General features: G+C 33.1%; 1 protein-coding gene across 3 annotated transcripts in view; it reads right to left on the bottom strand.

Moving 5' to 3' along the window:
* Nucleotides 1-27,196, bottom strand: part of MNAT1 (MNAT1 component of CDK activating kinase) — a 167,050-nt gene that overhangs the window by 99,151 nt on the left and 40,703 nt on the right. For all 3 annotated transcript variants that reach the window (XR_004950088.1, XM_036218195.1, XM_016162364.2), the window contains exons 2-4: nucleotides 14,884-15,036; nucleotides 13,421-13,494; nucleotides 4,493-4,596 (exon numbers count right to left, since the gene is read on the bottom strand). Coding sequence is in view for 2 of the 3 variants with exons in the window: in XM_036218195.1 (XP_036074088.1) it covers nucleotides 4,493-4,596; nucleotides 13,421-13,494; nucleotides 14,884-15,036 (331 nt within the window). In the remaining variant the exon portion in view is untranslated. The remainder of the gene's footprint in view (nucleotides 1-4,492; nucleotides 4,597-13,420; nucleotides 13,495-14,883; nucleotides 15,037-27,196) is intronic.

The raw sequence follows: 27,196 nt of genomic DNA, 5'->3' as shown, positions 1-27,196 counted from the left end.
ATAAAAAAGTACAGTAAAATCTGAATGGCTTTATTTTAAAACTTTGACTCTTGCTCTTGAAAATATTGTAGTACTTTTTAAATTCAACAGAACATTGACCATAAATGCTCAAATATAGAATAGGAGGAGCTAACAGAATAAGTTTGGGGATCACTAACATATGAATTAACAGAGATCTCAGAAAAAGAAGTAGATTAAAATAATATTTAAAATACATTATTGGATTTTTTTCACTTCACACATTAGATAAACCCCAAAACACAAAAATTTTCATGCAAAAAGATGTTTCACTTACAATTTAAACTCAGTATAACCAAAATTAAGTTTAGCAACTGGTCTCTCAAAGCTATCTTCCTCCCATATTCCTTATTTCTGCTAAATGCACACCTATATCTCAGTCAGCTCTAAGTCATCTTTATTTACACAATCTTCCTACCCTGCCATTCCCTTTAAATTAAACCTGTCACTAAGTGTTATTGGCATCCTCCCCATAATTTGACAAATTTTTCCTCCTCTAGTACTGAGGCTGCTACTCTAACTCAGGCCCCCAGTGGAGAAGAGAATTCAAATTTCATCTAGAAGGATTAATAGGAATAAACATAAAAAGTCAGGGGCTAAGATATGAGGGCTAGAAAAGTGAACTACTTGATTGGAGGCCCATGAGCAGAAAAGGATGAACTTCATAATGAAGCAGTAACATTATAAGCAACTAAATATGACAACTGTTAGAGACATACACATAGGGTATAGTGGGAATAGAACTGAGAGTAGTAAATTCTTCTTGTGATGATAGAGAACAAGTAGAGTCAGAAAAGATTTCATACAGTGTTGTGGGTTGAATATGTCTCCCCAAAATATATGTTGTGTCTCCCCAAAATATATGTTGCAGATTGGTATCTGCAAATATGATCTTATTTGGAAAATGTCTTTGCGGATGTAAACAAGTTAAGATCATACTGGAAATTTGGACACAGACACACAAAAAGAACGCCATGTGAAGACAGAGACAGAGGACAGAGTGGTGCCAAAGGCTGCTGGCAACCACCAGAAGCTAAAACAGGCAAGGAAGGATTCTTCCCTAGAGCTTTCACAGCAAACATGACCCTGATGACACCTTGATTCCAGACTTCTAGCCTCCTCTAGACTATGAGAGAATAAATTCCTGTTGCTATAAGCCACCCAGTTTGTGGTCATTTGTTATAGCAGCCCTAGGAAATTAATACATGGAGGTTGAGCTAAGACTTCAAACAGCAGGTATTTAGCCCCCCTGGAGAGTAGAATGGCCATATAGGCAGAAAAAAACGAAGATGTAAAGACACGAATCAGGCTGGAATGCTTGGGTATGGTCAAGTCATGAAGTACAGGGGTAGAAGGAAGCTCTAGACAAAGCTGGACAGGCAAGCAGCAGGCAGATTGTGAAAGGTCCATCCTACCATACTAAGGGAATTTGTACCATATAAGGCAACTGGGCAGAAATAAGGAAATCTGAGGGATGGGTTTAGAAAGATGACTATAAGCAGTGAATTATATAAATCAATGGAGTTCAAGACTGAAGACAGGAAGACTAGTTAGAAAAATATTTCAATAACTCAGATAAGAAATGATGTGGGATCTAAATAAGGCAATAATAATAGAATCAGAGGAGGAACCAGGTTTGAAAAATGATAAGGAGAGACTATCAACAAAACCAGAAGACTAAGCAGCTATGGCATGAACAATGGTTAAAGAATATAACAGGAGAAAAAGGTGTAACTGTGAAGATCAGAATGTTCATTTCTGGAATACTGAATTATAAGTACCTATAATACATCCAGGAAGAAATGTCTATTAATTATTTATAGATATATAGATATATTACATAATATAATTCTAGGAGCTCAGGAGAAAAATAATGGGCTGCAGAAACATTTAAGAGTAACCAGCATAAAGGAGTAATTCATAAAGAAAAGCACTGAGAGGAACCTCAAGAAGGAAAGAAGCCTATTAAAAGGACGAAAGAAGAAAGTGAAAAAAGCAGGATGAGGAGAGTAGAGTGGCCCTACCAAAGTTAATAAAAAGTTTCAACATTAAAGGAGAAGCCTACAGCAAACACTGCCTATAAACCAATAAGACTTGGACCAATACACACTCTATTGGGTTTGGTAATGAGGAACTGGTAGCCTCCATTTTCTCACTGAAATAGAGTATATGAGTATTTTGTACATAGTAGGCCTCAATAAATACTAGTTGGATAGTTAGCTGATTGAATAACTGGAAAAATAACCATCATTAAAAATCAAATACTGCAGACAGGGGGCAGTGAAGAAGATATTGGACTAAGAGAAGGGAAGAAGGCTGAAGGACTAAAAGTCTCTGTGTTCCTTCTAATAGCACCACCTTACCCAATCAACTTCCCTTGCGGTCACCTCCCACTTCATATCCATCCGTAAGACTTGCTATTTAAAACTCAAAATATTTCTCTAATATTTTGTTCATAGCAGCATTATTCACAGTGTCCAAGACCTGGAAGCAACCAAAGTGTCCTACAATAGATGATTGGCTAAAGAAGCTGTGGTACATATATACAATGGAATATTACTCAGCTATAAGAAGAGATGAAATACTGCCATTTGCAACAACATGGATAGACCTCGAGATAATCATGCTAAGTGAAATAAGCCAGACAGAAAAAGTTGAAAATCACATGATATCACTTATATATGGGATATAAACCTAAAAGCAACAAATGAACAGGACAAACAAATAGAGACTCATGAACACGGACTATAGACTAGTGGTTACCAGAGCGCAGGGGTGGGGGGAGTGGGGAGGTAGGCAGGTAAAGGGCATCAAATATGTGGTGACAGAAAGAAATCTAACTATGGGAGGTGAACACACAGTATAAATATATATATATGCCCACATAGAAAGTGCCCTAATAAGCACAGAGCACTTTCTATGTGCTTATGACATTATATTATCTGGTCCCTAGAGAACCAGGATTCTTACTCATCATTGTGTACTATATTCTCAGTAGATGTTCAACAAATGTTTATTGAACTGAATGTTTTTGTATGCTAAATTGATAAGACATTCTAATGTAGCAATATCTCCTGCTCATGAGAATCTAGAAACTGAAAATAAAAATTAAGCTAATCTTCACTAAGACTCTATTTCAAAATTAGATCACTTTTATTCAGTTTCTGCACGCTCACACTAATCAATGTTAGCTGCGCACTCCATGAAACAAATAAGATCTCCGTGCAGACAACTCAGTAACAATGTCTACATCAGAAATGGGTCATTCTATGTACTAATCATGAAAGAGATTGCTTTTTTCTTTCCTTCTTTGATATAACTCATGTTTCTGAAACAGTGAGACTTCAACTTTCACAGAAACATTAAAAGCAAGTTGCTGCCTCAGACTAGTAAAAAGACATCACCCATGTAAGTTAGTTTGTGCACTATGGATCACTTGAGGGCTCCACCCACTGATACCATAATTATTTATATAGCTATGTTAACTATCAAAATCTTTAAAAATATGACTCTATGTATGTTTATTCCGATATCAAATACCCAGATAAGTATCACAATGATCAATATATTATAATGAATTACTGACAAAAAACTTAGTTATAACATACCCAGGTGCTAAAAATTAATAAGAATAGAAGCACTCCAAAAAACCTCATTATAACATAAATGAAATAAAGTACTTGTTTTATTCAATAACCAATCATTAAAAAGTTTTCATATAATTAGAAATTTCTACTCTAAAATAATATAACTCACCTAAAATTATTCTTCCATTGCAGCTCTCAGTATTATTTCCTAGCTTAAAACTATGAATGAAAAAAGCATTCACTTGAAAGGAACAACCTTCCACTATTCTGTATTATCTTCTGATGTACCCAGCAAAGTCTACTGGGCAGACAGTAATTTAAGGGCACACTGATGCTCTCAGAAATAAGGCACTTTTTAAAGAAGCCAAGCTGAGTTTGAATGGAATAAGACTACAGTGTGAATTCTCTGAGAGCTATATAAAAGAAGTGCCTAAATGAAACACTCTCAGACTATAAGGAGGAAAGCCTTATAAACACAAGATGAAAATACAAGCTATGTGATCCAAATACACTTGTATTAATTTTAGCAATGATTACAAATTCCTTATAAAGTACCTCAAAAATATTTTTTCCCTAAAACTAGAAAGCCTAATTATACTAAAGAAATAATAGCCAAATTGTATAAATTAGACAATTAAATCTCTGTATGCATACAATTACTTCTCCTTTATAGAATATATTTTAATAATACCACCAACATGGTTTTTGCTACAGTAATACGTGTGTCCTACCTATATGCTTATATACATATATTAGTATTTTTGCCCTAAACTACAGCTGAATTCTTCATAAATATAACTACTCTTAGAGGACGATAGCTTTTTAAAATATCATGTAGATGCATTCATTTCTAATACAAAAGAAGAAGAAAATACTTAGCAACCAACCAGCTTTAATTTATTTTTCTGAATAACATCTTTGTTTTCCTTTTGGTATATCTCCATTTTCTTTTTGGTGTTGTCCAAATCCACATTGTTGGTCAAGTTGAAAACTGCATCAGAAAGGAAACAGTGACATGAAATATAGTTTTAATATAAATCTTGAGTAGATAATAAAAACCAACTATTCATCACAGTGACTTCTTATCATTAGGCTGTCATTTCTTACAGCTCTATTTGTGCCCTTTTACCTACTATCTATTTTAGAAACTAGCTCTAGTTGTTGAACAACTGTTTTTTGGGCCAAATATATAGAAATAACTGTTGGACTCTCACAAAATATGTGCTTGCCATAATCACGTTAAATTTTACTTTTATAGTCCCCACTTTAACTTTAAAAGCATATAAAAGAATGCTTTAAATTTTTTAAATAAAAAGAATAGGTATGAAAGCTACTATACTGGTCAGAATCAATATTCAAAAGATTCTGTGCTCCCCACATAGGGAAGGCAGGTAGCATTAATATATATTGGCGAGGTGGAAAATCAGAGGAGAGAAGGAACAATGAGGGGGATTATTTTATAAGCTATATAAAATGTCTAACCAATGTACTGCATATTTGAAAATAACTTTTAAAAAAAGAATAAAAAAATAATAGTGGGGAAAAAAGACTCTGTGCTCCAAAAACAGGAAAAAATATCTAAAAGAATAAAAAATATTATATACTTATATAATTTATATTTTTAAAAAAACAGGTTTTATTTACATTCTAATGGTCTCCAACATGACTAGTCACAGCTTGAATTATTTCTCATACAGGCTAGAGCTGGAAAAGTATGAAATAGAAGAAAGCTGAAACTTAATAAGGAAGGTAAAGGATAAACTGGCACTGAAACGTAAAACTGAAATAATTTCATAGATGGTGCTGAGACATGTTAAGATATACGCTAAGTTCTTAATGACCTGTCTTTTTACAATTCCAACTGAAAATAATTTGAATTACAAATGCTTTACTCCCTTCTAAGTTTACATATATAAATCAAAAGGCTGCTACAATATTCTGAACAAAAAAAAAAAAAAAACACCTCTTTTGGTATATATAATTTTCATATTATAATGTATAGCCCTACTCACCCACCCCTTATAGTGTTTGCATCAGCCTGTTTAAAGAGAGATCTGTATCATTAAGACTCTCCTGTTACATAATTCAATTTGGACCGTCCTTGGCTTCCTCTGTAATCTTCTCTATCCATTATCATTAGCCCTTCTACCCTTGCTCCAATTATTTACCACTGCTTCCTATTGCTGGTCCTATAAACAAGTTTGATTTACCCTAAACAACTGCTTTTTTCCGTGTTTCTAAAATTCATTACCCATCTCACTCCATCTAAACAACCATCTAAAATAATTCCCAGAGTTTTGGATTTTAGAGTTCTATAAGATTTGAAAAGTAATATAGGAGGCCCAACATGGGGCTACCTGTTTTGTTGAGAAAGGCCATCAAACACATTTGAAAGACCAATCTAATCCATAAATCCATTTTTTATCTCTTCAAAGGCCAACTTATTTCAAAATATCAATTTATCATAATCACTGATGAAAATCCAGGCTCATTTAGATACATAGGAAAATAAAAGCAACCCTCAATTCCTCTATATGCAATTTTAAAACTGGGAGAAATGAGAGAAAATAAGCAATAATAGACTTGTAGATACTTTTCCAGCTTTTTTACCACAAAGTAGAAAAGAAAGTAGTGATGGCGGTAAACTAGGAAATCTAGGTAGAATGCAATGCAGGGCATTCTCCATAAATCACATTCTGGCCCCAACACAAAACAGGGAAGAAAACTCCCAATGGCAGAGGCCCTCAGCAAGGCAACTGTGATCCTTTAGTTAATACTGTCTGAATTCACTATTTTTGCCAACCACTCACAATTTACTCCTTATACTTAAAAGGTCATCCAAATCCAATAATCCTTCACAACCTTCACTATCCTCAACATCTGTGTAAGAATGCTGATCACATTTTTCCCCTCAGGTTCGTCCTTCCCTTGACTAATCTGGTAATATTCTCCCGATCTACTTTCCTCCTACTACTTCAAATACTCATCTTATTTCCATCTGGCACCGCTTGGTCTCTAAGTAATCTCTATGACTGGCTTTTGCCCTCTTTCCTCCATGTTCTTTGGACAATCTCATCACTTCCAAGTTTCAATCAAATAAATGCCAGGAAATGCTGAAAATGTCTCAGAGTGCATTTTAGAAAACTAAACATATAACCATCTCCAAATTTGCTCCTCCTTGTAAATTCTTTATCTGTTAATGATAGGATTATCATGCTAAAACACCAAAATTTAACACTCATTCATCTGACCTATTCTCCTTTGCATTCCACAAGCACCAGTTGCCAAATCCCACAGAACTCTACCACCAATATTTCTTTAAAACTGACCTTAATCTCAAAGTACCTTGTCAATACACCAAGTCAGGATCGTATTTTTCCAGGAATAATTTATAATAATCTCTTGATTTAACCTCCTACCTCCAGAGTCTTTGCATCTTACCCTATACCTTAACCCCATCGATAATATACAATGCTGCCAGACTAATTCCACCTCTACCATCCTAGAGTCCTCTCTCATCCCCACTACCTTCTCCCCTTTTGCTAGAAAAAATTTTTAAAAATCAAAGACTTTCAGAATCCAGAACCCTTCTGGCTATTAACTACTGGCTATAAACTAACAATCTGGCTATAACTACTTTCATCTCCCCTTAATAAAGACCTCTCTTGAAACTAGACAGCTCTGCATTTCCCAAATGTCCCCCACACTTTCTGCTCCAATTCCTTTGATCATACCATTGTACCTAAAATGCCTTATCCCCCTTTCTTATTACTGAAAATATACCCAATCTTAATGTGTCTACCCAAATACTTTTCCGTAACGTTCTCCCTGATTCCCCAACAAGAAATAACTACCTTCTCTTATAAATGTTAAAAACATTATTTACAGCTCATAAAAATCAGTGTTTTACATGATTTGTACATACATATATAGCATTCTTTACTTTGTACTTTATCTTGTACTAGAAGATTATATTTTATACAATTTTTATATCATCCAGAAATAAAGGAAAAATAGGAAATGAGAAAAGAATTTAATGATTATATATTAGGTTCCCAACACTGTGGTGTTGTGAGCATACAAAAGGACTTCTCGTTTTCAAAGACTAACACTCTTATTAGGGAGATCACCCCTACACACATGAAATTAAAGTAATAATACAACACACTAAACGATCAAGTGATGATAGGGGAAAACTAAAAGTATCCTTGCTTCATTCATTAAGTAATCTTTAGCACTGTGCTAGTTGGTGGATAAATGTTTATTAAAGGAATAAATTGTCCTTCCTTTTAATGGAATCAACTACCAAATAACCCTCCTAAAACAAAGTTCAGATTATGTTATTCAGTCATAAGTCACTAAATTCACTCATTGCTTCTACATCCATAAGGATCTTAAAAAAAATCTAATCTTATCTCTCACATCACTTTTCTCTCTCTGCTTTGTGAGTTCTGCAGATTCCTCAGAGCCTCTTCAAGAAGCAAGGATAAGAGAGACCAAGCAATTCCAATCAGAGTACAATTCCAAACTGAGTGGCTTTCCCTCATCTATTTACTTGAACTGATCTGCAAATTTTGCTTGAGTTATATACTCAGTAAGGTGTGTGTGTGTGTGTGTGTATCAATCAAACAACTATAAAATACATATGACAGGCGTTAGGCATTATGTCCAGCATTTAACCAAATTATATCACTTAATCCTAACAACCTTATAAGTATTCACACTTTACAGATAAGGTTTTAAAATATTAAATAACTACATCCAAGGTATACAGCGAGTAAATATGGAACCAGGATTTTAACCTAGGCTGATTCCAAAGCCTGAGTTTTTTTCTATAATACTAGTTGTATCACTTCTCTCAATTCCTAAAAAGCCACTTCTGGTCCAGTTTAACTATTCTTCTGCATCTATACAGGCCTCACACTTCCCTACCTCCATACCTATGATCAAACTGCTCCCAGAGGGCCTATCTTAGTACCAACCTCAACCCAGAACAACTGTAGATATCCATATCCAATTTAATCCCCAGATCTTCCTTACAAATCACTTTGCAGGTACAATCTTTCCATCTCCAAATGTCCATAATATGTTACCTAATATCATTCTGGTAGTGCGCATCCACTTTCTACCCTGTATAATTATTTTCAATGTACATATCTATTTGACCCACTAGAGTGTCCCTTGAAGGCAGATTCTAAGTAACTGTTTACATAGAATTTCTTTTTTCTTATGCTTATTATAAATTTTGATGAATTCCAATAAAACTTAAATAACAGTTTGTTTAATTCATTTTTTTTATTTAGAAGGCAAAGGTAATAGCAATATAACAGATGTGAATCATAATCACAAATAATACAAATCTCTTCTTTTAAAAAGAAGAAAAAAAAACACAAAAGTGGATTACTATTTTAAAGACTTTTTACATAAAGCAAGTTTCATTCACTCCCACAGTGAATCAGGTTGGTATAATAGCCTTGAAGAAAAAGGAATAGAAGATAATTTTCTATAGAATCACTTGGCCCTTTATCTGGTTACTGGTCTAGTTCAGATGTTGACCTGCCTTTAGTCAAGTATTAAAAGCCAACAAAAAACCTATTGTATTTTCTGAAAGATTTAATGTTACTTAAGCACAATTTTGAAGTCTTTTTGACATCTAGAATTCATAATTAAAGCCCTTAGGACTTTCTCACCCTTTTAAAATAAGCATACTCTAAACCAAAAGAATAATCTGTTTATTATGGAACTAAGAACAAACCTTTGAGATAATCCCTGGGGCCAAAAGAACAAGAATTTTTATGTTTAGATTGTCATAACCACAGAAAAGAGCCTATTGTTAACGCTATAAGAAAGTTCATCTTCTTGTGTGCCGCTTATATTGTAATTTTATGCCATTATTCAAAATTCTAGTATTTCTAAATTTGTATATTTGTGATGTTCAAAGGATTCATAACAAAATTTATATAACCAAATCACACTAATCCTCAATTTATAAGTCCTCAAACATTGATTCCTTAGCCACTCTAACAACTTCATTCTTCTCATTTTAGGCCTAAAGATCTTCAAGAGCATCCTTCTACCTGTAAGATTTGAGTTCTAACTTCTTTAAGATCCTTCAAAATATACCCAAAGCCGACCTCCCCCCCTCACCCCCCATCATCTCCCACTATTCTACCAATCAGCACCCCATGTTCCAGATTCAGACTACTTACTACTCTTGGACACTGTCAAGCACTTTCATGGGCTCTGAGAGTTAGAAAAACCTATGTTCACAATTTGGCACCAATATTTACTAGCGATGTGTTCTTGGGCACAATACTTAAGCTCTCTCTGCTTCTTCTCCATATGCAAAATTGGGATAAAAATGCCTGTCTCTAATCTTAGAGTCGTAAAAATTATTATACGAGATAATATGAGTATAGCTCAGTCTAGCACTTAGCAGATGCCTATGAAATTAACATTTTATACTTTTGATTAACGCAGTTGGCTAATACAGATATAACAAACATCTAACTAATCATCTTTAAAAGTATAAATAAAACACAAGGTAGACAGCTATTGAAACAAGATTTTAAAAGGAAGTTTGATTTATACCACAACAATCAAAATAATGACACACAACTAAGTGGTAGAGCCACTCCCTAATATAAATTAAAAGGGCTACAACCTAGTTTTCCCCTCATTTCTACACTTTCCATTCAACAAAACAAAACCATAAAAAAGACTGCCTATTCTCCAGTTTTTATTTTCCTGATAAATACCATACAACTACTCAAGGTCAGATTATTTTAATTCATCCCTGCCTGCTCTTTCCTATAGCAAATTAGTCATTTGAAAATTATATCTCTAGAGCATCCTCTTTATCTATGACCCCTGCTACCTAATCCAAGCTCTCATTATTTCTCATCCAAATTGCTGTAATAGTCCCTTAAAAATGGTTTCCAAGCCTTGAGTATCTCCTGTCAATATTCTACATCATTGCCAAATTATTCCACTGGCTCACTATTGTTCATAGAATAAATTCTTACTCTGACAGCCTAGCTTACAAAGCCCTCATTAACCAAGCAAGATCTAGTCTGTTTTTCAAGCCTCATTTCTAGTCATTACCCAGTTTTATCTACTTATAACAGATTATGTGCTAATTCTCCAACATGCTCAATACCTGTATCTCTGTGACTGTCTTTTGCTACGAATGGTTCTTCCATCTCTTTTCTACCAGGTAAACTCATATTCATTTTTTAAGATCAAACTCAAATGTGACCTCTTCTCTGAACATCAGCAAACTACACCTCTATTTCCTAATGCTAAATTATTTTATCTGTATTCCTGTAACACTTTATAAATAAATGCCTATACATTTTCACATTATAGTTATCAGTTTACATAATTATCTCTCCCTTTAGGGTTTGAATTATTGAAGGCAAAGATCATATGTCCCCAGCAAGTAAAGTAGTTCACATAAAACAATTAATATTTGCTAAACTGAGCTGAAGTTCAGAAAATAAACTATAAGTCCACTAGACTAGGTCCCAAACCTTATCAATATCTTCAAATACAAGAGAACTGTTTTTTACCCAACATAATCAAGATTATAATTGAAACACATAAATACTCTTTCAACTCTTTAACTTAAAACATATTTAGTAAGTGTACAGTCATTTTCTAACTTAACTACATACAGCCAAGGTCTAGTCTTTAATTGGAGTATCTTGTATAAACCATAACTGTCATCTATATTGTTCAGTTTCTGGTTTTTTTAAAGTATATCAAGAACTTGAGAAGCAGAATCCTTCTGAGGTTTTGCAATTTTCCCCGAACATGTAAACTACTTAATTAAATTACATAATTATGATAACAAGTACCACTGGCAAAAGACAGTTTGGTTACTAATGCAACCAACTTATGGTATATAACTGAACTAGTATGAGAAGTACATAGGTGTACTTGAGGACCTCTTCTAATGGTCAGGATTCATGATATAGTCATCACACTTTGGGCATCAGTAAGTACATTTTACAGAAAACCTGAGAAATGTCAGTCACTCTAATGAGTCAATTAAGTGGAGGTTGATTAAGAGAGTTTGAACATACTGCAACTGAAGAGAGCCCTTCATAAATATGCATAATAGTAGAATCACTTTCAAATCAAATGCACTGAACCACCATTTCCTTATCTGCTAAAGAAAGGATTACATATTGTATAGCTCTAATATCTAAATTTGCTCTTCTTACCTGTCAATCTTAGCTCCAACTCCTGGACATAGGCCCCAGTTCCCAGGTAGTTCATATCTTCAAACTAATTCATCTTATAGTAAATGATGTGTGTGTGTGTGTGTGTGTGCGCGCGCGTGTATTTTTTTTTTAATTCGTGGTTCAATGAGAACCTCGTTCCAGAATCAAGATCCCTTCTTCCCCACCTTTGTTATCCATCAGTTTCTTTCAGTTATCCTTCCTGACTGCTTGCACTTGTGACCATGTATTGAACATGCTCTGTGATATCTATTATCTCCTTTCTCTTTATTACCTGATCAGACTGTTTATACTATACTTAACGTCTATGTATACCCATATTTCTACATATCTGCATACTTGCCCAGTTCTTACAATTTCTTTCTTGTTTATCTTCTCAGTCTATATCCTAACTTCTTTATTTTGCCTTGGCACTCCCAATTCTACCATCTTTTCAGTTGAAATCCATAGCCATTACTGGTTACTAAGATTACATACAAAGTGTGAAGAACAATTAGAATGAAAAAGCAATGGCTCCAAAGCACTACAAGATCCCAGAAAAAGCCTACATTATGTTCTGTAAATGCTATTTGCTATGACATAACAAATGAACTTAGATATTTTAGAAAAGTTTCAGCAACAGTTGAAATATAAAGATTTTCTGGGTTTTTCTCAGTTAATAAAGACATAAAAGGAATTAGAATACTTCATTCCTTAGGAATTTGAGTCTTCTAAAAATTTACCATGTATAAACCTTCTCAAGAATTATGAATTTTATTATAATCATTTAATTTAAATAAGTAATAATATGAGTATGGCTTGCCTATCAAGTTTGAGAAGAAAAAAAGATGACTGTTTAATTCTCTTAGTCTTATTCTAATTTTCACAGTTTATGATTTTTTTGGTATCATTTCAAAACATGTATTGAGTAATAATACTTGTGGCAACTTTTAAAAACACCACTAATTTTTTAAATTGATATATAACAACTTCCACACGTTTTAACATCTCTGAAATAGTATTTAAGAAAACAGAAACAATACTTTCTTTTGATGAAAGCATCCTTTTAACTAATCACAATAGAAAGAAAAGGAACTTAGATTATTACTCTAACCTCTGATTCTAGAATAACACTGAATAATAGAATGCCACTTCAACAGTGAACTGTTTCAAAGTATTTTGAAACTACTGTATACACGGAAGCATAAATGATGATAAACAATAAATATATGCCTTTATTCACCATGAATATAGTTAATGGAAACCCTGTTTAAAAATCTGAATATTCTTTCCTTTTGTTTACTCTAATACATCAGCAGCATACCAATACAGCCTTCCTTCCCAGCTATAAAGTAGTAGTACCTCCATTCATCATATTTTTCCTAAGACGAAATGTTTATTACCTAAAAGTATGTCCTTTACTTAAGTATACCTCCAACTTAACAAACATGATTTAACTGCAAAAGTAATTAGATAAACATCAGCTATCACAACAAAACTTGTTAGAGAGTTGTGAAATGTTCTCCTAGGCATCTAAAGGATAGAAGCGCATGGGCTAGCACACCAGAAGTTCAGGCATTAAAAACATACCGATTTCTTCCACTTCTTCCAGGAAATCATTATATTCTCTTAGACTAGGAAAGTCTTCTTCTCTTTTATTATATCTTTAAGAGAAGAAACATCAACATGTCACATCACTTGCTTTCAGTATTATCTAACTAGTTTGTTTCTTCGTACTTAATTCACACATGATACATAGAAAAGGATTGCTGACTATGTAAAATACTGTTTTCTTGACACCAGGTTTGCAACCAGACCAACAATGTTGTTCTTAAATTCATATAGTCACTAGAGAGAAGGAGTAGAATCAGGAGAGAATGGTACAATATGCAAAATCCTTCCAAGACTTAAGGGAAAGAAAAAGAAATTAGGACCCTGGAGGAATGGAAATGAACTTAAACCAGGTCTATCACTAGAAATTATGATACTGTTTACTTCTTATAGATTAATTAATTTCCAGAAAGCTAAAAATTAATTCAAAAAAATAACTTTCTATTTTTCATAACAGTTATAGTCTAAGGAATGTTAGATCAGGAAAATCTGTAAATATTGGAATATGCCCATGAATAATCAGAAAACCACAAGTGTTAATGAAAAAAAGATAAGAATCTAAGAGAAACTATCTCTGAGAAGTAATCCAAATAATAAAAGAACAGCTTGGAACATTGATATAGTAACACTGGTTAAGTATCTGGAAAGATGCTGACAAAACAATGTTGGCCAAGGTTGAAATCACCTAACAACTGAAAATAAATAAACAAACAAACAAACAAACAAAACAATGATAAATTAAATATATGTATTCTTTAAACTTCAAAAACAATAAGGTGATTTGTAACAAGAGTACAGATAAAATAAAACCCAAAACTACTAACAAAGAGTAAAAACCTAAATTATAAATTTCTAAAAATGTATGTACACACACATACATACATGGATATAGATATATATATCAAATTAAATTATAGCTAACACATGATTTTCTCTAATAGCCTTCAAATTTCAACTTAAACATTACCTCGTCAGGCCTTATCTGACAACAATGACCCACGCCAAAATTCAGTTACTAACTTCACAGCATTTTTCTCAATTTATAATCAACTGTTTTGTTTGCCTGTTTTAATTATCTATCTCTATGCTATCATATGCTACTATACTTAAGCCTTTGAGGGCAAGGTTCATAGTCATTTAACTCATAAGCAGTACATAATAAGTATGATGCAGTTTGCACACAGCAGGTACTCAATATATATTTGTTAATTAAATTAAGGGATACACAGCAAATAAATGAATTGGAAAGCCATGATGAAGTAGATCTACTCTAACCAAGGTTAGATAATTAATATTATTGAGTTCTCTAAGAACTTAATGTTTGCTGAAAAAATACACAGATGAAATTATACTTATTTATTCACTTGCCAAACTGTCCACATTTCGATTATTGCAATAACTGTCCTCTTTATGTACTGAATCATTCAAGCAATAATACTTACATCTTTAGAACTTTTTTCCGAATCTCAACCTCCTTGTCAACAGTAGGATCTTCAAAGAGTTGTACCCTAAAGTTGCTCTTTCTAAGAGGAGTGCCACACTCAGGACAGTTTCCAGCTCCTCTCACGAACAGTAAATCCACACAACTTTCACACCTGTACAGAGAAAATATAACTTTATATACTTTATATGTATATAATAGTATTCAAATGTACAACAAGTCTGCATACAGTTTGCCTCTGTGTGTGTGTGTGTGTGTGTGTGTGTGTGTGTGTGTGTGTGTGTTTTCTTCTTTGGGTGGGCTTTTGGGGGTCAAAAATAGCTACTTAAAATCTTACAAAAAATCTTTTGGAAAATGTCCATTTTCATTTGGAGCTTACTTTTCAGACATAGTCCCAAGGGATACCAATTTGGTTTTCAAATTAAATAAATTTACAAATCAAAAAAATTGAGTTGGGGACTAGGAAGATTCAGAAGTAGCAGGATAAGGAGAAGTCAAAGAAAGAGACAGGTAAAAGAGCAGTCTCAGTTCAGTCATCCTTAGACCTGGGAAGAAAGCCCTGCATACCACAATCACTAAAACCAAGACTTTTTTCCCTTTCAGCCTTGTAAAAAGTATTTTGAAAGTTCGGGAAGCAATGGTGCAAATGAGAATCACAAGGGAGAGGCGCTAGCTAAAGAGGCACGCCTCCCCCCCCCCCAACCCCCGCCCCTGGCCCAGGCCAGAGGATAAAGAACTTAACAGTGTCCCCATATATATGGAGAAAGGAGAAAATTATCATAGCTTTTCCCATGAAATACTAGAAAGATGGCTACTTATAAAAATTTTAACTGGTTAAAGCTGGCTGCCCCAAAGCCAACCAAAGTGATTGCCTACACAGGTTTCCCAGATATTCTTCCTTCTCTCCTCTCTTCTTTGGTAATACAATATGGGAAGACCTTAGAAATTCTGATTTGGAAAAGAAAGGAGCTGGAGAGGTTATCCTCTCTGTACTAAATTCTAGGGATTTGACGGGATCAGTTCCTATATTGTTTTAGATGGGTCCAGGTCCAGGTACCTACCACCCAATCATCTCTGGCCTGCCCCCACAGATCTATGCTACTATGAGACTGGCAAGTGGAAAGGCTGACTGGAAAAAAAGAGTAATTCCTATAGCCTCTTGGTCTTGAAGATGCACACAGCAGGGAACTTGGGATGCAGAGTGGAAACAAAGGCTGCCCCCAAGGATGTACTTTGAATCATAACTTTTAAATATTTAAACATTTTGGTATGTAGTCATCCAGTTGTAATCTTGCCCAACTACATACATGCTGGGGCCACACAAGCCCTAATTACTCCTTTCTTAGCATTACCTAAAATAATTTATTTCTTTATGTGTTGATTTTTCTGCAATCTCCACTAGGATGTATACTCCATGAGAGCAGGAATCTGGACAATCTTGTTCTCTATCTCCAGTGTCTGACATCTAGTAAGTACTCAAACTACACATAACAAAATAAATAAGACAAAGAAAAAAAGAAAAATTCTAATGAATAGGGAAAAGTTGATTTCTCCCAAATAAGTAGTTGACTTAAGAAATAAGCTCAGTGAGGAGAAATAGGGAAATAAGAAATTTTAATTATGAATAAATTGATAAGCTATTAATTTGATTAATAATTTATAAAATACTAACATTCACCTTCGCATCATTCTATCATAATAGGGCCATTAAAAAATAGAGGGGTAAAATCGCTAAGAAGGAGAACAGAGCACAGTTGTCATTATCAAGATCAACAAAATACCAGAAAATTCGCTTTGAGATTGGAAAGATTGGGAGAGGTGCATTTCCCCTAATCTTGTAGTTAGAGAAAATTAATCCAACTACAGAAGTTGAAAGTGAGCACACTTTATACTGACTAAAGATATTTATAGGCAAGGAGCATTTTAAAATACTCAAAACTATTGAGCCACAAATAATATTCAATATACCAAGGTCTTGGAGAGTAGTCTTCATTGATAATTCACTTAACAAGGTAATATAGAACACTTTAATATTTCTAAAGGTCATACTGTATATTATACATAATATATTATGTTTCCACAATCAGTTCTACATCTCCACTTTTTACAAATCTGCCTTAAATTTATAAGGACTTCGGCAGTATTGAAGAATTTTTTAAATGATTATTTTCCTATACAACCTTTTCCCATTCTGATTATAACTGCTGAAAGAACATTCTTTCTCTTAAGGCTCAAATATAGGAAAATTGAAAGTTCTACTTCTTTCTGTTCTATATCCCATGTCCCACAGGTAACATACTACTGGTTAGAGTTTATGCAGCCAGACCTTTTTCTGAATGTTTATAAAATATATATTTACAAATTATATGCATGTAGTCATATAAAAAAAATTAGAAAAAGTTGATAATTGCTAGTTTACTTCATTTGGCAACAGAGAAACCAAAACAGCAGTATGTGGGCAATCTTTTGCCTCAAAGAGTGCTCCAAATTTTTCCAAACAAAATCTTACATTCTGTGGAACAAAGGAAAATTGCTGCAAAAGCCCAAATCCTTGGTCATTACCCATTTCAAAAGATATTTTTATGGTTTTATTTTGTTTTTAAAAACCAGAATGGTGCCTATCCTCTTTTCTGTTAGATTTTAATTTTCTGTATCAAGAATATTTAACTACTTATATACTTTGTCAACATTTTTAATAGTCCTGTTTCCTTTTACTTTTTCGAAAGCAGTTACACTCCGCACGAAATTTCAATAATTATTAAAACAGATTAACTGAGTTAGGAAAACATAAATAATTAATCACAAACTCTGTATTTAAGACTTTCTTTGAAGTAACCTAGTTTTATCAGCACTTTTCACTCTTCAACTCCTTGGCTTCTGGAAACAACTCAAAACAGAAGCGTATGGTCTTAAAAGATAAAAAAACAAGTGACAACTTTTGTTAAAAATTTTATTCCTAAAATAAATTATTTCTTAACCCATGTGTACTGAACTCTCTAAGGTAGGATCTTGATATTACTAAGGAAATTTTTCTCCCAAAATATGCTGCCTAACTTTTCTGTACCAGTGAATATTGATTGTAAAGCTATGTCTTTGAACATTAAAATTTTAGGAATCTTAATTTAACTAAATAAATCATTTGAAAAAAATTGCCCTAAGTGAATTAGAAAATTTTAGAGGTAGATAACCTAAATGATCACTAGTTAATTAAATTAATAAAATATTACTAACATACATTAATAAAATAATTCAAGAGTTCATGGAAAACCCACAAAAAATAACATCTGGTCTACAGCCATGGCACCCTGAACATGCCCTATCTCAGAAGCTAAGCAGGGTCAGGACTGGTTAGTACTTAGATAGGAGACCACCTAGGAAGACCAGGTGCTGTAGGTGTTTAAAAAATAAATAAATAAATAAAAATAACATCTGTTGCATTTTGAAAAAGATAGCCAATTTACAAATAGACCTTGTTCTAATACTCTGCTTATTAACTTGCTACCTGGAATACATTTTCCCCCAAAAAACTTATATATGATGGTTAGGTTTTCAACTAAATTATACTGGCCTACAGAAGATGAACAGTGTATTAAGCAATTTTTTTTCAATTTTTCTCTCCTCTCCCTTCACCAGAAAAATAATGATCAGCTTTCAAATGGGAATTAAAATGGGGTAAAAGAAGAGTATTCCAGTGGTCTGGGTAGAAATTTGAATCTTCGTCTTAAAAAGGTTTGGATTTTCTTAAACTTCTGCTATTTGTAGTCAAAACAAATTTTTGATTACTTTAAAACTCTAAATTTAATAATATTTGATAGAAGGAACATGAAATCTTGTTTAAGTGAGGAGTTACCTATTTGCACATAATGTAAATTTCAAGCCAATTAGTCATGGAATCCAGTTAACCTTCATTATTCCAATAATCATTTCCTAGCAACTAAAATAAGAATGCATTATATTTACTTATGCAACATTCTCAACTTAAATCTTAACACATTTGCTGTTAAATTTCACAATCAGTTCTTTCATACCTTTAGGTTACATTGGTATAAGTCACTTTATATCTAAAAGAGAATTCAGAATCTATTACAAAGCATGAGGAAAGAGATTCATAAACTACTGCAACACAGTGGTTTGGGATCTAAAGCAAAGAATTCATCCATAAAAAAAGGAAGTGACAGCTTGGGACAGGTGTTAAAAAACATTATAATGAGACAATAGACTTGGCGAGGGGAGATTTCATTCTCAAAATTAAGAAGAAAAACTTATGTTTACCCATTGTTTTGTCTTAGAATTCAACATTTATAATTAATCAATCTTCTGTTGGCTATTACCATTTAGCATAGGAATTTACAACCAACAAGCAAATATGTTTAAGCCCACCTTAAGCCAGAAAAAGAACTATATAAATAAATATTTATATACAGGGGGGGAAAAAAGAGCCAATAATTTAGTATAGTTGTACCAAGAAAACATGAGCTCCCCATTCCCAAAAAACTGTGTTTGTACCATTCTTACAAATGGTAAGGATCATGGAGTATAACCAATTTCCCTTTTTGCCCTCTTGCCCAATAAACTCCTAAGCCAAATTTAAAACTGTTATTGAACAATATTGTATATAATTTCTAAAAAGAGGTTCAAAATACAAGAAAGCTAGAAAGAAGATAACATGTATTGAGGATCTCGTGATGTAGATATTATTTTCCTTATATATAGATGAGGACAATGAGCATGGGAGAGTCAAAAACTGGCTTAAAGTCATATATCTATTAAGAACTGACATCAATCCTCTTCACATTCCATATTTTCTTCTTTAATTTTATTTTTACTCTCAACTTTTACAATGACCTATAATAATAATCCTCAGTGTCTATCTCCAGCACAAATGTCTTTCCAGAGTTCCTGTTAGGCACTGCCTATTGCACAATTCCTCTTTGGTGTTCCACAGGTATTTTACTGTTGTTGTTGTTGTTGTTGTTGTTGTTGTTGTTGTTGTTGTTGTTGCTTTGAAAAATAAAGTTACCTCAAACTCAGCATATCTAAAACCAATATCTTTTGCTCCTGAGGAATATAAAGAGAATAACACCAACTGTGTGCATAAGGGTTTATATTATATTGGTAGAAATAGAAAAAACAAAACTCGTTAATAAACGTATATCTGAATAGTATCATAAGCTCTCAATGAGCAATAGCTCAACAAATTATACTGCACACTCTTGGCCAGTGAGTGTTAACACATTATACTCCAAATGCTCTCAGCCAAGGATAGTTCTAACTTGTCTTGAGTGAAGTATGTTCTGAAGTATGTAGACTCTACTCCTTTGTACCCATTATTTCTGCCACTGATTAATAGTTTTGACCCAGAAGAGGCAAAAAAGTTGTGTGCAGCTGATAGTGTTGGATGTTAGGACATAAGTTTTATAGCAGCTTGATGCGCCCTTAAGGACCCTGTTGAGGAAACAGGGTGAAGCTTGGTTAGGAATTAGAAGAAAAGACCTCTAGCTAACTTTATGAAGGGCTACAGAAATAATACTACAGACTGAGAGAACTAACAAATAATTATATAAATGGTAAAGGAACACACAATGGCCATCAGAACATTCAGGGTTTTGGAGAATTTAAAAGAAACAAGTTGCCAGTGTACTAAGTCAAGAATGCATCTCATAGGGACCATTACAATAAACTCCAGTTTTGGAAAGGAAAAGGCAAATTTAATTAATACTACAGTTTCCAGAAACGCAGGTTCTGCACTAAAACATCATCTTTACTTTCACAATGATCCATAGAAACTAAACACATATTTACCTAACTAGACCAACAATTATCTCAAAAGGCTATAGACAGGTTTCTCTTTTCTAACTACATATATATGAAGTCCAAATCAATCTCATATATTTAGAACAAAACATGTAATAACAGATTCACCAGAGAAGCAGATATCACAATCCATCTATCTTCTCTTAAGCCAAACATTAAAGAGATTTGCAAAAACGTAAAGCAATGCTACTCGCTCACAAAATTTTTTTGTTTTGGAAAATAGTTATATTTCATAAAAACACAGTTTATGTTAATATGCAATAAGTACTTAATATTTTCAAATTTTCTCAATTTTAATTTCCAATATAGTAAATGTTAACAGACATAACCTTCATAAATAAAGCTCTTAGGGAGTCCTGAGTAATTTTCAAGATTACCGAATTATCTGAGAACCAGACTATATGTGATCAATAAAGGTTTACTTATAAAAAAAATGAATATTAATACAATCATAATTTGCATGTAAAGGCAGGAAGGCCCAGGAAAGAACCATTTAGAAATACAACAGCACCCTCTATTCTTCTCAACAAGGCCTGACCTCAGGGAAAACTAATTAGCCAGAGCCTAACCGGGTGGGGCATTATCAGAGTCTAGCTCATCTGGGAAAAGGGCAATAACCAACATGAACTCACTCTAATAATCATCCTGTCCCTTCCCATCTAAAGGGGAAGAAAAAACTGAGAAATACAAGTGAAGTTCACAGTCCAGAGGCACAGGCTCACTAAAAGACTGAGACTTCACCATAGTAATATAAAATTCTCCCTTCCTATACACCTCACAACAACATTACTAAACATCTACTTACGATAATTCCTTTTACATGGTACATCATATCTAGCTATCAAAAAGAAAAATTACAAGCCATACCAAAAGGCAAAAAACACAATCAGAAGAGAAGGAAAAGCATCAGAACCAGACAAGGCAGAAATGTGATAATTATCAGACCAGGATTTTAAAACAGCTGTAAGTAATATGATAAAGGCTGTAACAAATAAAGTAGACAACATGGAAATGCAGATGGGCAATGTAAACAGAGATGTAAATTCTAAAAAAGAACCAAAAAGAGATACGAGATATAAAAAAGAAAAAAACACTGCAACAGAAATTTTAAAATGCCTTTGATAAGCTTATTAGTAGACTGGGCAGAGTTGAGGAAAGAATCTTTGAGCAATATGATATATCAATGGAATCCTTGGAAGCTGAAAGCCAAAAAGACTAAAAAAAAAAAACCAGAATATCCAAGAACTATGGGACAACTGCAAAAGAAATAATATATGAGTAATGGGAATACCAGAAAAAGAACAGAAGAAATACTGGAAACAATAACTGAACAAATTAACATTAGACACCAAACCAAAGATCTAGGAAGCTGAAAAAACATCATGTAGGATAAATATGCAAAAAAAAAAAAAAAAAAAAGCTACATTTGGGTATATCATTTTCAAATTACAGAAAAGCAAAGATAAAACCAAAGTCAAGAAATAAGCCAGAGGGAAACAACACTTTGCTTATGTATAGAGGCACAAAGATAAGAATTACATTTTACTTCTCCCCAGAAACTGCACAAGAAGTGGATGGTATGAAATAAAGTTTTTTCAAGAAAAACACCTTCAACCTAAAATTCAGTACCCTGAGAAATTATCCTTCAAAAGTGAAGGAGAAATAAAGACTTTTATCAGACAAACAAATTTTGAGGGAATTTGTTGCCAATAGACCTCCCTTGCAAAAAAATGTTTAAAAGAAGTTCTTTAAAGAGAAGAAAAATAATGGGTCAGAAACTCATATCTAAATAAATGAAGAGTATCAGAGAAGGAATAAGTGAAGGTTAAATGAAAATTATTATTTTTCTTACTCTTTATTAATCTAACAACATCTTGTTCAAAATAATAATCATAATATATTTGATTATGGATGCTTATGTATATATATTATGTGCTCATATATGCTTATGTATGATGATACATAAGTGAGATGAATGATAGCAATGATTCAAGACACAAGAGGAAGGAATCAGAATTACTTTGTTATAAGGTACTCACTCACACTCTCTGTGAGGTAGTACAGTGATATTTGAAAGTGGCTTTCAACTAGTTGTTAATGTATACTGCAAACTCTAGGGCAGCCACTACAAAAAGTAAAAAAAAAAAAAAAAAAAAAAATGCGTGCTAAGAAAAAAGAATCACATAAAAAGCCCAATTAAAAACACAAAAGACAGAAACAGAGTATAAAACAAAAACAGGAACAACAGATAGGATATCGTAGTGAATATGTTAGATATTAATCTATATCAGTCATCGATGTGAATGTCAATAGTCAGAATGCGCCAATTATGCACAAAGACAAAAATTGTTACAGTGGGTCAAAAAACAAGTCAAAACAATATGTTATCTAGTAGAAACCCACTTTATATATAAAGACATATACGGAATAACAGTAAACGCATGAAGAAAAATATATTGTGCTAACACTAATCAAAATAACGCAGGAGTAGCAATATTTATTTCAGACTGACTTAAGAGCAAGTTATCAGGAATAAGAAGGGCATTACATAATAATAAAGGGGACAAAACTCTAAGAAAACATTACAATCCTAATTTGCATATGCCTAACAACTGAGCATCAAAAATATGTGAGGCCAAAGCTGACAGAACTGAAGGAAAAACAGATGCAGTCACTATTTCATTTGGCAACTTTAATATTTCTCTATGGACAAACCCAAAAGGCAGATTATCAACATAGCTGAACTCAACACTATCACTCAAGTGGTAATTAATGTCTATAGACTAGTTCATCCAACAACAGCAGATTACACGTTCTGCTCAAGATCACTTGGGACATTCATTCACCAAGACAGATCACATTCTGGACATAAAATATACCTTAACAAATTTATTTACACACACACACATAAACATATCAGTTTCAGTTTTCTTTTTTTTTTTTTTACTATATTCCAAGTTTTATTTTTATTATCGAGGTGACATTGGTTAATAAAATTATATAGGTTCTGAGTGTATGATTTGATAATATATCATCTGTATATTGCACTGTGTGTTCATTACCCACCCAAAGTCAAATCTCCTCCTGTCACCATATATTTAACCCCCTTTACCCTTATCTACCTCCGCCCCTCCCTGCTTTCCCTCTGGTAACCACTAAACTGTCTTCTGTGTCTATGAGTTTTGTTTATCTTGTTCATTTGTTGCTTTCAGTTTTATATCCCACATATAAGTGAGACAATATGGTTCTCAACTTTGTCTGGTTTATATTGCTTAGCATGATAATCTCAAGATCCATCCAAACTGTCGCAAATGGCAGTATTTCATCTTTTCTTACAGTTGTATTCCATTGTATATATTAGCACATTTTCTTTATACAATTATCTATCAAAGGGCACTTCAGAGAATAGAAAATATACAGTATCTGCTCCCAGACCACAAACAGAATTACATAAACTAGAAATCAGTAACAAAGACAGTTGGGAAATGTTTAGAGATTAAACTACACACTTCTAAATAACACATGGGCCAAAGAAAAACTCTCAAGAAAAATGTTTAAATCTTTTGAAATAAATGAAAATAAAACATCAAAATTTGTAGACTAGACTGAAAGCAGAATTTAGAGGGATCTTTACAGCATTAAATATATATATATTAAATGAATGAAGGCATATCACTATAAACCCCATGAAAATTCAAAATAAAAGATTATAAACAATGCTATGCCCTCCAATTTGATAACCTAGGCAAATTCTTTTACAGTCACAACTGCCAAAATGTATGCAAGAAGAAATAGACAATCTGAAGAGGCCTACCTCTATTAAAAATTGAATCAATAATTAACAACCTTCCAAAACAGAAAGCCTCAGGTCCAGATACACTGGCGAATCCGACCAAACATTTAAGGAAGAAATACCAATTCCCTACAATCTCTTTCAGAGGATAAAAACAGTAGGGATATTTACTAACTCATTCTATGAGGCCAGCATTACCTTAATACCAAAACTAGGCAAAGACATTACAAGAAAACTACAGACCATTATTTCTTATAAACACAGATGGAAAAATCCTCAAAATATTAGTAAAGCCAATCAAAAAAAGTACAAAAAGAATTACACACCATCATCAAGTGGGAATTACTGCAGGTATGCAAGGTTAGTTCAATATTCAATAATCAATTAATGTAATCCATCATATAGACTAAAAAGGATAAATTACATGATCATATCAATACAGAAAAAATTACAAAATCCGACACCTATTCATGATAAAAACTCTCAGTAAACTAGAAATGGAGGGGAACTTTCGCAACTTGATAAAGAACAGATTTTTAAAAACCCACAGCTAACATCATACTTAATGGTGAGAAACTGGAAGTCTTCCCACTAAAATCAGTTACAAAGCAAGAATATCCCCTCTCACAACTCCTTTTTAATATAGTACTAGAAGTTTATACCAGTACAGTAAAGCAAGAAAAATAAATGAAAGAGATACAGACTGGCAATGAAGACATAAAACTGTCTTTGTTCACAGATGACATGATCATCTATGTAGAAAATCAAAAAAATCAACCAAAAAAAACTCAAAGTAACAGGAGAGAAGGCAATATACAAAAGTCTATTACTTTCCCATATAACCCCAAGTACAATTTGAAATTAAAAACACAATACCATTACATTACCACAAAAAAAAAATAGTATTTAGGTATTAAGTCTAACAAAACATGTAAAATTCTATATAAGGAAAACTACAAAACTCCTATCAACGAAATCAAAAAAGAACTAAATAAATGGAGAGATGTTCCATGTGTATGGATAGGAACTGTTCATGGATAGGAAAACTCAATACTTTAAGTTGTCAGTTTTTCTCATCTTGATCTATGGATGCAATGCAATCCCAATCAAATTCCCAGTGTATTATTGTATGGATATTGGCAACTAATTCTAAAGTTTACATGGAGAGTCAAAAGGCCCAAAATAGCCACCAGAAGTTGAAAAGAACAAAGCTGGAGTACTGATGCTACCATCTTGACTTCAAGATTTACTATAAAACTACAGTAATCAAGATAGTGTGGCACTACCAATGTTACCTCAATAAACTTAATTAAAAAGTTAAATTAAAGTTCGAAAAAAAGAATAAAAAAAAGGATAGTGTGGCACTGGTTAAAGATTAGACAATCAATGGAATGAGACAGAGTCCCCAAAAACAGACCTATATGAATATAATCCGCTGATCTTTGACAAAAGAGCAAAGGCAACACAACGCAGCAAAGACAATCTCTTCAACAAATGGTGCTGAAACAACTGGACAACCACCAGAAAAAAAAAAAGGAATCTACACACGGACCTTACACACTTCAAAAAATCAACTCAGACTCAAGCTCCAAAGACCTAAATGTAAAATGCAAAATTATAAAACTCCTAGAGTATAACACAGGCAAAAACCGATATGCCTTGGGAATGGCAATGAATTTTTAGATATAACACCATAAGCATTAGCCATAACTGATACGCTGGACTTCTTTAAAAACTTCTGCTCTACTCAAAACAATGTCAAGAGAATAAGACAAACCACAGATACGGAAAAAGTATTTGCAAAAGACACGTGATAGAAGATTGTTATCTAAAATATAAAAAATAAATAAATAAATAAATAAATAAATAAATAAGCTCTTTTAAAATGCAACAAGAAAACACCCCATTAAAAAATGGGCCAAAGACTTAACAGACACCTTAATAAAGAAAATATATATTTGGCAAATAAACATATGAAGAGATGCTCTCCATCATGTCATCAGGAAGATGCAAGTTAAAACAAGATATACTACACACCCAATAACATCAAATCCCGGCAAAGATGTAACAGGAACTCTCATACACTGTTACTAAGAATGCAAAATGGCACAGTACCTTTAGAAGACACTTACCATATGATCCAGCAATTACACTTCGTGGTTTTACCCATAAAGTTAAAAATTTATGTTCACACAGATGCTTATAGCAGCTTTTTCTATAACTGCCAAAACTTGAGAGCAACAAAGATATCCTTCAATAGCCAAATGGATACATAAACTGTGGTATATCCAGACAACGGAATATTATTCAAATAAGCTATCAAGCCATGAAAATAAGCCAATCTGAAAAGCCTATATAGTGTAAGATTCCAACTATGTGACATTCTATAAAAGGCAAAACTGTGAAGACAATAAAAGATCAGGGGTTGCAGTGAGCAGGGAGAGAAATAGCAGAGCACAGAAGATTTTTAGAATAGAAAAATACTCTCTATGATTTTATAATAATGAATATTTTTCACTATACTTTTGTCCAAACCCACAGAATATACAACACCGAGAGTAAGCTCTAAGGTAAACTATGGACTTTGGGTAATGATGTGACAACATAGGTTTATCCTTGGTTAAAAAAAAGTACCATTCCATTCTGATATGTGATGCTGGTAATGGTTATTTGAGCAATCTCTGTACCTTCCTCTCAATTTTGTTGT

The sequence above is a fragment of the Rousettus aegyptiacus genome, unplaced genomic scaffold, assembly GCF_014176215.1.
Source record: "Rousettus aegyptiacus isolate mRouAeg1 unplaced genomic scaffold, mRouAeg1.p scaffold_m13_p_3, whole genome shotgun sequence".
NCBI classification, from domain to species: Eukaryota; Metazoa; Chordata; class Mammalia; order Chiroptera; family Pteropodidae; genus Rousettus; species Rousettus aegyptiacus.
The sequence above is the reverse complement of the archived record's forward strand: the minus strand, read 5'-3'. Positions and strand labels throughout refer to the sequence as shown.